The 15,114-nt window shown below is 54.2% G+C and overlaps 1 protein-coding gene across 2 annotated transcripts; it reads left to right on the forward strand.

Moving 5' to 3' along the window:
* The first annotated feature begins 36 nt into the window (after nt 1-36).
* Nucleotides 37-14,487, forward strand: Map3k11 (mitogen-activated protein kinase kinase kinase 11). 2 transcript variants are annotated; one of them, XM_026781021.1, is made up of 10 exons: nt 37-1,308; nt 5,716-5,896; nt 6,068-6,216; nt 6,302-6,477; nt 6,577-6,820; nt 7,314-7,427; nt 8,114-8,249; nt 8,347-8,435; nt 12,243-12,623; nt 13,629-14,487. In XM_026781021.1, the coding sequence occupies exons 1-10, from the start codon at nt 567-569 to the stop codon at nt 13,964-13,966; spliced, it is 2,550 nt and encodes an 849-aa protein (XP_026636822.1). In that variant the 5' UTR covers nt 37-566; the 3' UTR covers nt 13,967-14,487. The 2 variants fall into 2 exon arrangements, with proteins under 2 accessions (XP_026636822.1, XP_005351806.1); XM_005351749.2 differs by having other exon boundaries at nt 38-1,308; nt 8,344-8,435.
* Nucleotides 14,488-15,114: the final 627 nt, after the last annotated feature.

The following is a 15,114-nucleotide window of genomic DNA, read 5'->3' on the forward strand; positions in this document are numbered from 1 at the left end:
GCAGGAGGGAGAAGAGCGGAAAAAAGTGAAACTCCACCCTCCACCTCTGCCTCCCGCCCCCGGGGCCAAAGTACAAAGGGAGGAGGAAGAAGGGAACGGGGTCCGAGCTGTTGGGGCCAAAGGCACTAGCCCGAGAAGAGGTAGCTTCAGCTCAATTGGGGGCTTTTCTCTTCACCTCTTGTGCCTGAAGACGCAACCGGAGTCCAGGCGCTGACCCTGGCAGGCCCCACCTTACAGTAGGCGGGCGCTGGAGCCAGGTTCCCAGGACTACTTCGGGACTGAAGGACTCTTCTGCCGCTCCAATTCAGCCATGGTGAGGCGCCGGAGGCCAGGGGGCCCCACCCCTCCAGCCTGACCACACTGCCCTCGGTGCCCTCCTTCAGAAGCCCGAGATGCGGGGGGCCGGGAGGCGACACTCCTGGCTCCCCAGAGAGGCGTGGGTCTGGGGCTGAGGGCCAGGGCCCGTATGCCCAAGTTCCGGCACTAGGGCCTCTGAAGCCGGCCGGGGTGGAGACCACGGGCACCCGAAGAAAGTCCCCCATACATTCCAACGCTGGCTCCCAGCCATGGAGCCCTTGAAGAACCTCTTCCTCAAGAGCCCGCTGGGGTCATGGAATGGCAGTGGCAGTGGGGGCGGCGGGGGTAGTGGTGGAGTCCGGCCGGAGGGGTCCCCGAAGGCAGCAGCAGCTTATGCCAACCCTGTTTGGACAGCCCTGTTCGACTATGAGCCCAATGGGCAGGACGAGCTGGCCCTGAGGAAGGGCGACCGTGTGGAGGTGCTGTCCCGGGATGCAGCCATCTCGGGAGATGAGGGCTGGTGGGCGGGCCAGGTGGGTGGCCAGGTGGGCATCTTTCCATCCAACTATGTGTCTCGGGGTGGAGGCCCACCCCCTTGTGAGGTGGCCAGCTTCCAGGAGCTGCGACTGGAAGAGGTGATTGGCATCGGTGGCTTTGGCAAGGTCTACCGTGGCAGCTGGCGAGGGGAGCTGGTGGCTGTGAAAGCTGCTCGCCAGGATCCCGATGAGGACATCAGTGTAACCGCTGAGAGTGTTCGACAGGAGGCCCGGCTCTTTGCCATGCTGGCACATCCCAACATCATTGCCCTGAAAGCTGTGTGCCTGGAGGAGCCCAACCTCTGCCTAGTGATGGAGTACGCAGCTGGTGGGCCTCTCAGCCGTGCCCTGGCTGGTCGGCGAGTTCCCCCCCACGTGCTGGTCAACTGGGCTGTGCAGATCGCCCGTGGGATGCACTACCTGCACTGTGAGGCTCTGGTGCCCGTGATCCACCGAGACCTGAAGTCCAACAACAGTGAGTTTCAAGGGGCATGAAATGGGAATGGGGAGGCCAGGGGCATTGCCCAGCCAAGGCCCAGGGGCATACACTTCCTCCTAACTCTTAGCTAAGCCTAGCTGGGAAGATGTGGGAGTCAAGTGCTCCTTCCGAAAAGGAGTATTAGATATAAAGGAATACCCAGAGCCTATCAGTGACCCCCAAATGGGAATCCCAGGCACCTGGCAGTTCTGCCTCTGTCCTAGAAGTCTGTGATCCCAGCCTGCAGCTGCAGTTTGGACAATCTAAAAACAAACAAACAAACAGCTCTCTCAGGTGGGCCATCAGCATCCTGCCTAACCGTGGTTGCCACCTCAGGGAAGTCCCCTGGAGGCTGCTACTCCTAGCCTTCCCCTTTCCTGAAATTCATAAACACGGTGTTACTGCTCTCCCCTCCCCTTGGGCAGCTCCTTCAGGCTAGAGATCTCAGAAAGGAAGACCCTCCTCCCTGCTTGGTGATCAAGGCTGGTCTATCCCACTCTTCCTGACTGCAGGGTCACAATCTGATGACTTCGAGCCTTGGTTTCAGCCTCCCTAACAAGCGTGATGAGGCCAGAGCAGCTCGATGGCCTTCGAAAGCCCTGACACAGGATGCCCAACAGGTCCTCAGTCAGTGATGGACAGTAGATATTTCTGACAGGATGGCTGAGAGGGTATCAGGCAGTAGGCCTGGGAGTGCCTAGCAAAGGGAGACTCCATCTCTCGCCATCTGAAACTCCCATTCATAGGTAGGCCAAAGACAAGTTAGTGACAGGTTCAGACGGCTTCCTGAAGTGGGCAGGTTTCAAGCCAGTCCAAAACAGGCAGCATTTAGTGAGGTACTTGGTTGGGTGTCTGGGCAGGGCCTGACCACAGTACAGGCTCAGAGGCCAAATCCAGCAACGTGGGAGCACCAGGACCTGGGTCTCCTGGAGCAGAGGGCACAAGTTGGGGAGCGGTGCTCAGTGGGGTGATGGAGAGGAAAAGCATGGAGATCTTAGAGGGGATCAGCACCGACATGCTGAGCCTCTTGGCCTTGGTGTACTGTAAAGCAGGGGCTGGAGAAAAACAGCAGCAGAACCAGTGATAGTCAAGTTCTTGCCAGAGTTGAGCGCCTCCCAGTCATCCCCAGAGCAGCACGGGTCCCAGCCACTACCTAGGGACCCCACTCCCTGCACTAGCCTGAGGGGGATTCCCCAAAGGCCCAGGGGGTGGGGGCTCCTGTCTTCTGTTTTTCCTCCGTTCTCTTTCCAGAAAAAAATGGAACAATAGTCCAGGCCCCTGCTCCCCGCCCTTCACACCGCTTCCTGTGTTTCCTGCTGCCCCTGGGCTGGCTTCCTGCCCCAGCTCCAGCCCCTGTTCCCTCCCTGGCCCAGCTGCCTGCAGGGGAGGAAAAGCTGGGGGTGGAGGGGTTTCAGGAGAGGAAGGAGCCAGGGATTGCCCCCCCCAGCCCTGGCCCTAGTTCCCCTGCTTCCCTCCCAGAGTCTGGGTGGTGGTGAAGGGCAGGCAAGGTGCCCTCAGCCTGGCATCCAACTTCACAGACCCGGGCCTAGGCCCGAGTGCTGTCTGTGGGATTGGGGTGGGGGGAGTCCCTGGGCTTGGGGGGGGGCTCAGGCAATAAACAATGGCATGATTTTCCTGGACAATGGGGGCCTTGTGAGAAAGCCTGGCTGGGAGAGAAGGGGGAATTCTCTAAGCCCACGAGTCACAGGACTGACCAGCCAGCCCGGCCTGGACCTGACCTCCCCCAATTCGCCCCCAAAGAACACCCCCCCCAAGTTAGTGCAAGCCTCCTAGAAAGGAGAAGTAGGGACCATGAGAGGGAAGAGGAAGAGGTGTGAGCTGGGCAGGCTACTCCCTAGCCTGACAGAGGCTAGGAGGGGGTGGGGGACAGTAAGGAGTAACTATGAAGCTTGCCCCAGCCTGGGCTCTCTAGCCCGCACTGGGTGGCCGCTGACCTCCCATGCCCAAGGTCTCATTCAGACATCAGAACAGTAACTTAGGTTGTGAGAAATTCAGGACCCAAGCAGGGTGCAAAACAACCTGGAGGGGAAGCTGGGGATGCAGAGAGAGATGCCTGGCAAATACCAGAGTAGAGAGTTGGGAGGTCGCAGCGTGGCACCACAGATCCTGAGACTGGGTGAGCTGCTGCCTCTTTCTGAAATTCAGATTCCCCAGCAAAAGGAGGGAGCTTGGCTCCCCTGCCTGAGAAGATAAATGGCACCCAAAGTGCTTTACCTGTCTGTGGGCCCCCACAGGTGGCCAGAGAGCAGGTTAAAGGCAGTGGGAGTGCCTCAGTGGAGGGCTGGGTCCTGGCTCCAGAGAGAGCTGTGCTCTGCATCCTGCCCAGTCTGTTACAGTTCCTCCTGAGGGGAGGCCCAGCAACGGTCCCCACGGCTCCTGCAGCCTGGCTGGGGCTGGAGGCTGGAAGTTAGGATTAAGGGTAGAGAGGAGGGAGGGGACTCTGACAGGAGTGAGCACTGAATCTCTAAGGCAAATGACAGCGCAAGCAGCCTGCCTCTGTCCGTCCCCAGGTTAAAGAAGGCTTTTAAGTGTCTAAACTGGCCTAAGACTCCTTGACAACCTTGTGAGATAGGTTAGTGTCATTCTGTGCTTTATCTGTGCCAGACTCGATCTCAGAGCAGAAGAGGAGCGGGTGGATTTCAAGACTATCCTCTGAATTAGGAGAAATTGAGAGAAAGTTTGCCGGGCGTGGGGGCCGAATAAACACAGTACTAGGTAGAGCATGTCACTGCTGTCTCACCTAGCGTTCCAAGTTTAAAAGATGCCATCCAGGAGTGGGGCTGGCACCTGGAAGAGATGGAGGCAGCCCACGGGTGGTGAGGAGAGCCTGAGCTCTGAAGAGCACCAGCATCAAGCAGCTGAGAATGGGAGAGAGGCTGCAGGGAAACAGTCGAGCAGCAAAGGCCCTGGGAATGGAGGGTTTGGGAGGGGCTTAACAGTACCAAATCACCCATGAAGCTGCAGGGCTTGGCCAGCGGTGGAAACAGGGGTTCTGGATTCAGGCTTTCAAAGAATACCTGGTCTGACACCTCCTCTGAGAAGCCCTCTCTGACTCACCTGGCCAATAGGTGCCCTTCCCCTCGCCCTCACACTCAGTACCTGTCATACCGCCATTGTAGCCCTGACATCTTGTGCAGGAGAGCTGGAGGCTGTGCCCGACACTTGTTTAAAGCAGATGACACTGCTCACTATGATGGGCCCTTCAGACCCTGGAGAGTGTGACTCTGTCCTGCTGCTCTGAAACCGCTCACTTGAGCTCACTTTTTTCGTTGTTGTTATGTGTGGGGTTTTTGGCTTGGTTTGGTTTGGTTTGGTTTTTGAGACAGGGATTCTCTGGGTAGCTCTGGCTGTCCTGGAATCCACTCTGTAGACCAGGCTGGCCACAAACTCACAGAGATGCACCTGCCTCTGCCTCCCTGAGTGCTGGGATTAAAGGTGTGCGACGCCACTGCTGCTTGAGCTGTTTTTATCCTGGCAAAAGATTTCTAAGTTGCTGCCTCTCCTCCTCACTCTGAGAGTGGTGGCCACACTCGGATTAAAACCAAACAGCCCTGCTAAGTCTGACGAAGAACCATCACTGTCCATCCGTCCCTGCCTTCCCTTCATACCCACCTCCCTCTGTAGATACCCTTTGCGGTCTTCTGCTGTGAGGGGCTGTGATTGTCACAGTGCTGTGGGCTCCAGGACCTGCAGGCCTTCGCTTACTGAGCACTTCCCTCCTGTTCCCCAGCCTAGCTTCCAGTTCACACTCCTGCTTTAGCAAAGTGGCAAGACACAGGTTTCTCTCTGTTTTTGTTTTTCTGACACAGGGTTTCTCTGTGTAACAGCCTTGGCTGGCTGTCCTGGAGCGCATATATCTGCCTGCCTCTGCTTCCTGAGTGCTGGGATTAAAGGCTTGTGCCACATTGCCTGGCTCAATTTTTGTTGAAAGAAGAGCCACCAACACTAAGAACCGACCACATTAGTTTTTATTCCATTCGGTGCAGGAAAAAGCTAGAGCATTAGCTTTGGAGCCATAGGCTGAATGGAATCTCAATTTGCTATGACCTTGATCAAGACATTTCCCTACCTGTAAAATGGGAATAATTCCTACCTGATTGTTTAATTTGGTTTAGTTTGGCTTGTTTATTTTAGTTAGAACTAAGTATAAAAATTTGGCCTCTAGCATTCTGAGGAGAAGATGCAGCTTAGAAACCCCTTGCCAGCAAACGTGTTGTTACGCTTCAGTCTCACCCAGCTGTGAGCTTCTCAAGGCAAGATCCTCATCAGCCCCCTCTGTGCATCTGTACCTAGCCAGCACGCCTCTCAGATGTGTGCCACGCTCTTCCCAGCCCCATTACCCCTCTCTCATATATCCACAACCCTGCTCTACTTCTTCCCCAGTTCTGCTGCTGCAGCCCATCGAGGGTGACGACATGGAGCAAAAGACCCTAAAGATCACTGACTTTGGCCTCGCCAGAGAGTGGCACAAAACCACACAAATGAGTGCCGCAGGGACCTATGCTTGGATGGCCCCCGAGGTTATCAAGGCCTCCACCTTCTCAAAGGGCAGCGATGTCTGGAGGTACAGCCGGAGGGTTGGGACTGGACGGTCTGGGGTCAGAGGGCAGAGGGTGAGAAGGGGTGCTTAAGACTAGGGGTGGCCAGACAAGCTGAAGTCAGAAGAACCCCAAACCATTTAATTACTCCCTGCTTTGGAGTGAAGAGAACACACAAATCCCTTGTCTCCCCACAGCTTTGGGGTGCTGCTGTGGGAACTGCTGACTGGGGAAGTGCCCTACCGTGGTATAGACTGTCTCGCTGTAGCCTATGGTGTGGCTGTCAACAAGCTAACACTGCCCATCCCATCGACCTGCCCCGAGCCCTTCGCACAACTCATGGCCGGTAAGAGGACAGGCTGGGCAGGTGAGGGGAAACTCCCTAGCCCCAGACACATATACCCGCAGACTCTCTTATTCTGCCCCATTAGACTGCTGGGCACAGGACCCCCACCGCAGGCCGGACTTCGCCTCCATCCTGCAGCAGCTGGAGGCACTAGAGGCGCAGGTCCTACGGGAGATGCCACGGGACTCCTTCCATTCCATGCAGGAGGGCTGGAAACGCGAGATCCAAGGCCTCTTTGACGAACTGCGGGCCAAGGAAAAGGTGGGAAGACTCCGGGGACACAAGGTGGGGCAGAGGATGAGGTGGGAAGTCTGGGTCAATGATTGACTGACCCCGCCCCCTTCACTGTCCGGAGCACAGGAACTATTGAGCCGCGAGGAGGAGCTGACGCGCGCCGCGCGCGAGCAGCGGTCCCAGGCGGAGCAGCTGCGGCGGCGCGAGCACCTGCTGGCCCAGTGGGAGTTGGAGGTGTTTGAGCGCGAGCTGACTCTGCTGCTGCAGCAGGTGGACCGAGAGCGGCCGCACGTGCGCCGCCGCCGCGGCACCTTCAAGCGGAGCAAGCTGCGGGCGCGCGACGGCGGGGAGCGCATCAGCATGCCCCTGGGTAAGGGGCGGGGCTCCGGCACGCCTCGCTGCCATTGGCTGTGGGTGGCAGGGGTGTGGTCAGGCTTGTCTGCTGGCCGCTTTGGGATTGGTTTGGGGTATTGCTGTCCTGACCAGCTGAAGGCTAGACTAGGGAGGGGTTTATTTTTGGGTTTGGTTGGTTTTTTTCTCCTGCGGACGGGTCCTGACGGGAATATTTGCATGTCCAGCTGCTAGTGGCTGCCAGGGGTGCTCCGGAAAGTTGTAAGAGGGACTAGAGGGTGGGACTGGCCTACCTGCCCCGTAAACTTTTACTTATCTACTACCTGTTAGTCCTGGTGATGGGGGTCAACCACTCAACTCTCTTTATTGAAGGCCTCGAGGCAGGAATGCAGTCAAGCACACAGCCACTGTTGCCACTGCCAGAGAGGCCAGGAGCTTCCCAAGGGCCCCTGAGATTTTGAGTGCTTCCTCTTCACAAACCTGCACCTGCCCTCTCTTTTTCCAAATCCCAGATTTCAAACACCGCATCACTGTGCAGGCCTCTCCAGGCCTTGACCGGAGGAGAAATGTCTTCGAGGTTGGGGCTGGGGACTCGCCCACTTTCCCTCGGTTCCGAGCCATCCAGTGTAAGAAACTTGTTCCGCCCTGCCTTCCCTACACCCCATAAAACTCCCGGTCTGGAGGTGAATCTGCCTTCCCTCACCATACCCTGTTCCTCTGCTTCCAGGCTTCCCTCCTCTTATCTAGACTTTCACTTAAGTTCTCTGCACACCCCTCCCCAATACTTCTCTTCCCCCGCCAAGTAATTATATAATATTATAATTTGAGGGTTTTGTTTTGTTTTTGAGACAGAGCCTTAACTTTGATTCACCCAAGTACCAAGAAAAGGGTTATGCTAACACACTCGATTCCTTTTTTTTTTTTTTTTTTTTTTTTTGAGACAGGGTTTCTTTGTGTAACTAACAGCCTTGGCTGTCCCAGAATTTGCTGTGTAGACCAGGCTGGCCTTGAACGCTTACTTAGAGATCTGCCTGCCTCTGCCTTCCACTGCTGCCCTGCGCTTTATACAGTCTTTATTTTTCTGAATGCTTTGCAAATATTAACTCAGTAATTCTAGTGGATTGCTAAGTGTAAATGAGAAATTTGAAATGAGTAATTTGCCACATGGCCAATAAGTGGCAGAGCAAATATTCGAACTCGAGCAATTAAAGGGGATTGGCTCACTGCTGACCCAGGGCCTAGTCCCACCTACCCCACCAAAGCCCAGAGGACATGAATGGACTCAGACCCCATGGTGTTTGTTCCCTTACAGTGGAGCCTGCAGAGCCAGGCCAGACTTGGGGTCGCCAGTCCCCTAGACGTTTAGAAGATTCAAGCAATGGAGAGAGGCGTGCTTGCTGGGCCTGGGGTCCCAGTTCCCCTAAGCCTGGGGAGGCCCAGAATGGGAGGTGAGTGTCTGAGTGTCCCCCAGCCCTACTGGCTGTTAGACTCTTCTTCAGTCCCGAGACTCACAAAGCATGCCTTCATTGCCTCTCCCTCCAGAAGAAGGTCCCGCATGGATGAAGCCACGTGGTACCCTGACTCCGAGGACTCATCCCCACTAGGATCTCCTTCTGCTCCCCCAACACTCAACGGTGAGCAACTTTGTCTCCCCTAGAGGATCTTTTGTTTTGTTTTGTTTTTCAAGACAGAGTTTCTCTGTAGCTTTGGAGCCTATACTGGAACTAGCTCTCGTTAGACCAGGGTGGCCTCGAACTCACAGAGATTCACCTGCCTCTGCCTCCTGAGTGCTAGGATTAAAGGCGTGTGCCACCATCACCCGGCTCCCCAACAGATTTTGCTTTATTCTTTCTGTGGGCCTTGGGTAGACTTTGAGAAGCCAGCAGGCAGAAATGGAATCCTACCTTGAAAGCTCTCACTCAAGACTAGGAAGCTAAAGCTGAAGCTGCACAGAGCCAGACCTAGAGCCCAGGTCACCTGTTCTGGTCTCCAGACCCACAAAAGTAGACTTAGCCGAGGCCTTGAGGCTTCTAGAGACTAGCCCTCCTGCCTAGGACTTTAGCAGCCCTGCACAGCACTGGAACCTCAACAGCTTCCAGGAAGGATAAGAAACAGGGAATGGTTTCTTCCATTTGGTACCCAGAAGAGGTGGAGCCACACTAATGGCTTCCACAGTGCTTTTCAGAGTGGAGAGCCCATGGATGAAGAGGAGGGTAGTAAGACAAGGCAAGGAGAGATCTGGGACCCCCATCTACATCTAGGGAAGTTCAGGACTTCTGTTGTCTGTGACGATGATGGCCTCACTGTGAGGGGAACAACATGTCTAACCCTGTGGGTGAGGAGAACATTATTCTCCCCATTTTAAATACAAGGAAGTTGAGGCTCCAAGAGGGACGTAAGCTACCTCAAATCCCCAGCCAAGGACGCTAACCGTGGGAAGCTGTGGCTTCCAAATTCTCAGCTGGCTTCCCGGGACACTTTCCTTCTATACATACTGCTTAGGAAGCTAATTGGGGCTTCAACACCAGAGGGAAGAGGCCTCAGCTCAAAACTGCCCAGACTCCATAAAGCCAAGAAAGTTGTGGTTGTCTGTGGGACCCTATGCCAACCTAGGGACCATCACAGGGATCCCAGCCATACCAGCTGCATGCAGCAGAATGTAGACCTTAGACCTTATTTTTTTTTTTTTTTGGTTTTTTCGAGACAGGGTTTCTCTGTGGCTTTGGAGCCTGTCCTGGAACTAGCTCTGTAGACCAGGGTGGCCTTGAACTCACAGAGATCCGCCTGCCTCTGCCTCCCGAGTGCTGGGATTAAAGGCGTGCGCCACCACCGCCCGGCCTTAGATCTTATTTTAATGGCTCTGAGACTAGAGCCCTGTTCACCGAATTGTGCCCGTTAGCTGTGCCCTTCCCATTGAACACCCACACACATAGCCATCACCTCCTTCTACAGTGTCTGTAAAATAACAGCAAATATTCATCAGCTTTCTTCTGTCTGCTAAGTAAATGCTGGCTCCCTTTTACAGAGGAGAAAACTGAGGCACAGAAATTGGTTTGTCGTGCAGCCCTGGCAGAAGAGGGATCTGAACGCAGGTTGATCAGGCTCTGGAGTCTGGCTCTTGGGCTCCCCTCTGCTAGTTTTTTTGGGGTTTTTTTTGTTGTTTGTTTTTTGTGATTTTCCGAGGTTTCTCTGTGTAGCCTTGGCTGTCTTGGAACTCTCTTTGTAGACCAAGCTGGCCTTGAACTCAGAGATCTGCCTTCCTTTGCTTCCTGAGTGCTGAGATTAAAGGTGTGTGCTACTTTGCCTGGTTGTACACTGTATGTGTGCATTGCCTATGAACACCAGAAGAGGAAAAAGGGCATCGAATCCCCTGAAACTGAAGTTATAGATAGCTGTGAGCCCCATTTGGAACTGAACCCAGGTTCTCTGGAAGAGCAAGCCGGTCGTCCTGAGCCCTGAGCCATCTCTCCAGCCCCTCATTTCGCTCTAGCTGTGGCAGCCTACAGTTAGCTGTTGTTTGAGGGTTGAACTGAAAACAGGAAAACTAGAGGGATTAAATTTGTTTATTCTAGAATGTACCAGGCCAGAGGACCAAAGGAGAATTCGAAGGCCTCTGAACCCAGGTGTAGGTCAGGTCAGTCCTTATCCATGCTGCCAGGCCCTTTGGCCACGACTTCCCTGACTTCCCAGAGGAAAGACACAAGACTTAGATCCCACACCTCTCCCGCTGGTCGCTCTTTGTGAGAGGACTCTACCACCCCAGCCTAATGGCTGACAGCCCAAGCCTGGACTCCTGCTTCCATCTGGGTGTATGAGAAAAGTATATGCTACAGGAGCTAGTTCCGGGACAGGCACCAAAGCTACAGAGAAACCCTGTCTCGAAAAACAAAAAACAAAAAAAAAGAAAAGCATATGACCTTGACCTTCCAAACACTCACATCGAGAAGCTGGCTGAGAATTAAGGAATGGGGTCTCATAGAGATTCCACACTCAGGACATCTCATGCATAGACTACTAGCAGGGCTCCCTACATGGAGGTCCTGGCCCTTAGGAACCAGGTCACAATGATAGCTCTTTGATAGCCAGCAGGCAGCCTACAGTGACAGAAAACTGCCTAAAGGGTATTGCCAGGAGCCACTCACCAGCCCAAAACCCCTTGGAAGCAACTTTGCCGTCGTCTCCAGGTCAAGTGTATCATGCTGTCTTCTTCTAAATAGCAGAGTTACTAACTTTCAGGAGCTTAGAGGCAAATTTAAATCCTATGCAAGTTACTTTGGATGAGTTGCTTAACTCTGGGGACCTGTGTTTCTCAGAGCCGACGTCAGGAACTTCCACTCACCCTGCTGGGTCCCAGTCTCTACTCTCACTTCTCTTTTTTCATTTTTCTCTTGCTTATTTTAATACTTTTAGATTCTTTTTTTAAAAATATTTATTTATTATGTATACAATATTCTGTCTGTGTGTATGCCTACAGGCCAGACCCCATTACAGATGGTTGTGAGCCACCATGTGGTTACTGGGAATTGAACTCAGGACCTTTGGAAGAGCAGGCAATGCTCTTAACCTCTGAGCCATCTCTCCAGACCTTAGATTCTTTTTTACCTTTTTGTTTTTCTTTTTTGTTTTGATTTTCAAGACAGGGTTGAAAATCCTGTAGCTTTGGAGTCTGTCCTGGAACTAGCTCTTGTAGACCAGGCTGGCCTTGAACTCACAGAGATCCACCTGCCTCTGCCTTGCAAATGCTAGGATTAAAGGCCTGCGCCACGACTGCCGCTGCCACCACCCAACTCTTTTCTACATTTCTTTTACTGTTTTCTTCCCAGAGATCCATTGCCCTCTACTGGCCTCTGCAAGCACCAGGCACGTGCAGTAGTGCACAGACGTACATGCAGCCAAAATACTCATACAAATAAAATTTTTTTTTTTTTGGTTTTTCGAGACAGGGAAATAAAATATTTTTTAAAAAGAATTTCCCTGGGCCAAGAGAACTCCAAGCTAACTCCTGTTGACAGCAGAAGTTCTCATTTCCTAGCCTATATTTCTTTCTCTAGCCAACTCAGATCTCTAGACTGTTCAGCTACTGGTCTGGCAAAAGAGGGAAGGACAAGGGAGTAGAGCAGGGAGGGCTTTGATGATGTCTTTGAGGACAGCTGGCTAGGAGAGAGAGCTCCTAAGATCAGGAGGGGTCCCTTGCAGGAAGTCACAGCTACTCTGAGGAATGGGCTGTTCTGCTTGGAAGACAGCTTCTACATCAGCTGCTTCCAGACTTTGCCCCCAGACCCTTTCCCTTTGGCAGAGTGTAATGTGTGTGATGGGGAGGTTCCAGGTTCTGCTCTACACACAAAACTTGGTTCTTGTTCCAAGGCCGCTGAGGGACCCCCAGGATGCTCACCCAGCAGATGTACTCCCCTCGATCTGACCTGTGTCACTGCTGCCCACAGGTAACCCTCCACGGCCTAGCCCAGAGCCAGAGGAAGCGCGGCGGCCTGGACTCACAGAGCGGGGCAATAGCTCCGGGACTCCCAAGCTGATCCAACGCGCACTGCTGCGGGGCACTGCTCTGCTGGCCTCTCTGGGTCTCGGCCGCGACCTGCAGCCTCCAGGAGGCCTGAGCCGTGAACGTGGGGAGCCCCCACCAGCACCGCCCCCTGCACAGATGCCCTCACCCTGCCCAGCCGAGCCGCCCTCCACCCCGCTCATCCGTCTGTCACCCACAACACCTGATGCCCGTGGCCCACCCACCCCTGTACCCTTATTGCTGGACCTAGGTGTTCCCTCTGGCCAGCCGTCAGCCAAGAGCCCTCGGCGGGAAGAGACACGTGGTGAGTGTCCCTAAGACTGAACCGTCTGAGAAGCGGGGAGTGACTAGGAACTCAGAGGATCTCAGACACCTGCAGGGAACCCAAACCAGACCCTTAGGCCCTGGGCCTACTGACAGAGTTCTAGGTTCAGCTGTGAAGAAACGGGACCCTCCTAATGGTGACAGACTCCTGTTGATTAGTTGGGCCAAGTACTATAACCATTCTGTAGAGAGGTCATTACATTAAATTAGAATCAAGCATTTTTTTTTCAATTAATTTATTTTTATTTTATGTGCATTGATTGGCTGGTGTCATGTCTGTGTGAGGGTTCTTGATCCCCTGGAACTGGAGTCAGACAGTTGTCAGCTGCCATGTGGGTGCTGGGAATTGAACCTGAATGCTGGAAGAACAGCCAGTGCTCCTAACCTCTGAGCCATCTCTCCAGCCTCATATCAAACATTCTTACCCAGTTTTTAGATGAATTATTTTTGTTCGACTGTTTGAAGCAGGGTCTACCTATGTAGCCCAGGCTGGCCTTAACTCCCAGCCCTCTTGTCTCAGCATCCCAAGTTCTGCGGGGACAGATGTACACCACATACTAGGCTGGCTGAGGAAATCCATTGATTTCTACATTTATTCATTGTGGGACACACATGCCAAAGTGCAAATATGGATGGCAGCTTCCAGGAACCGTTCTCCTTCCACCACCTGGGTTCCAGAGTTTGAACTCAGGTCGTTAGTCTTGGAGGCAGGCACCGTTAACCAAGCTGTCTGACCAGCTTAGATGAGGAAATGTTCGGGAATACAGAGATGTAGCTGTAAAAGCTCAGGGCTCCCACAGCTAGTAAGTCGCCCAGCCCAGAGGGGTCTAGGACAGCCTGGTTCTGAAACAGTGTACTGAACAGACACATCATGGAACATGAAGAGCCTTATAGCTAGAAGCTCAGGCCAGAGCAGGGCAGTGCCTTCTGGGGACACCTAGGAATTAGTAGATGTCTAACCACGTACCCCTTCAAAACTCCACAGGAAGAACTGTCTCACCCCCACCAGGAATATCACGCTCGGCTCCTGGTACCCCTGGAACCCCTCGATCACCACCCTTGGGCCTCATCAGCCGACCTCGGCCCTCACCACTCCGTAGCCGTATTGACCCGTGGAGCTTTGTATCAGCTGGGCCACGGCCTTCACCCCTGCCCTCTCCACAGCCTGCGCCCCGACGGGCACCTTGGACCTTATTCCCAGACTCAGATCCCTTCTGGGACTCCCCACCTGCCAACCCCTTCCGGGGAGGCTCCCAGGACTGCAGGACGCAGACCAAAGACATAGGTGCTCAGGCCCCATGGGCACCAGAAGCAGGACCTTGAGTGGGCCAGGCCACACCCCCACGCTCCAGCTGCCTTAAAGGAGGCATAGCATACACTGGAAGAGGAGCCGGGCAGGTCTCTGTGGCTGCCTTGGTTTCTCCCAGGGACCCTGACCCCTTGTGGGGGTCAGGAACACTACACTGCACAGAAAGCCTTCACACTGGATGGGGGGCTACACCCCACATGCCTACAACCTGACTTACCTGCCCCACTGGGGCCTGACACTGTACCTAACTGGTTGGGAGGACCAGAGCCTGTCTCAGGGAATTGCCCCCAGGAGTGGTGCAGGGAGGAGGGGGAGGTACAGGGGAGAGGGGCCAACCTCAGGTGTCACCAGCACTTTTGACCAAGTCCTGTTACTGTGGCCCCTGTCCCCAAGGCCTAGTTCCTGGACCCCCTACCCTGGAGGTTGTAAGAGCCGGGGCTCTCTGGGTGCCTCTCTGCTGCCCCAGCCAAGGTTGGGGCCTTGGTCTGGGGAGCCAATGAAGCCAAATAAACTCGTAAGCTTTATCTCCAAATGCAGTCTGTCACCCTTCTTGAAGGTAATCCAGTGTCCTTGCCTTCATGCCCCTAAAGCAATGGGCAGATAAACTGCCTGAGACCAATCTAGAATGCCTTGTACCGCACGCCTCTCCTAGGGCCAAGCCCACCATCCGGGTAACCAGTAAGGGTTCATCTCAGCTCCCTAACTTTACACATGCTGATCTCATCTCTTCTCCCACCATGGTCAGGCTTCATCCAGCCACAGTTCTACCTGAGCCATTTCTACCATTCAGGTGAGGGTTTGTCCTGCTCCCTGCTGCTGCCTGGTCCCTGCCTGTCTCCTGGGCCCAGCTACAACATCATCTCTAGGACAATGCCCAGGTCACACTTTCCCCAGCCCAGGTAGATTCATGCCGTAGCCATCCGGGAAACATTTTGATGGTATGTCCTGGGTTTGCCTCTAGTCCATGGCCTGGATGTAGACAGAATAAGTGTGCCCATGGAGTATCATGGTGACCCGCCTTGCCATTTTTGACACTACTTTGAGGTTCTGTCTCACCCACTTCCACCAGGGCCCCTCTATGGTCTATGAGTGAAGCTCCCATTCCCTAGGCCAGGGCCCCTCTATGGTTTATGAATGAACCTCCCATTCCCTAGGCCAGGGC

This window comes from Microtus ochrogaster, chromosome 8, assembly GCF_000317375.1.
Source record: "Microtus ochrogaster isolate Prairie Vole_2 chromosome 8, MicOch1.0, whole genome shotgun sequence".
Lineage (NCBI taxonomy): Eukaryota > Metazoa > Chordata > Mammalia > Rodentia > Cricetidae > Microtus > Microtus ochrogaster.

What these genes read in the sequence shown, in the direction of transcription:
- Map3k11 (XM_005351749.2), top strand. Translation starts at nt 567, where the DNA reads ATGGAGCCCTTGAAGAACCTCTTCCTCAAGAGCCCGCTGGGGTCATGG. An exon ending in CTTCGCACAACTCATGGCCG is followed by an intron (nt 6,217 to 6,301) that starts GTAAGAGGACAG and finishes CTGCCCCATTAG; the next exon opens with ACTGCTGGGCACAGGACCCC. An exon ending in GCGCATCAGCATGCCCCTGG is followed by an intron (nt 6,821 to 7,313) that starts GTAAGGGGCGGG and finishes TCCAAATCCCAG; the next exon opens with ATTTCAAACACCGCATCACT.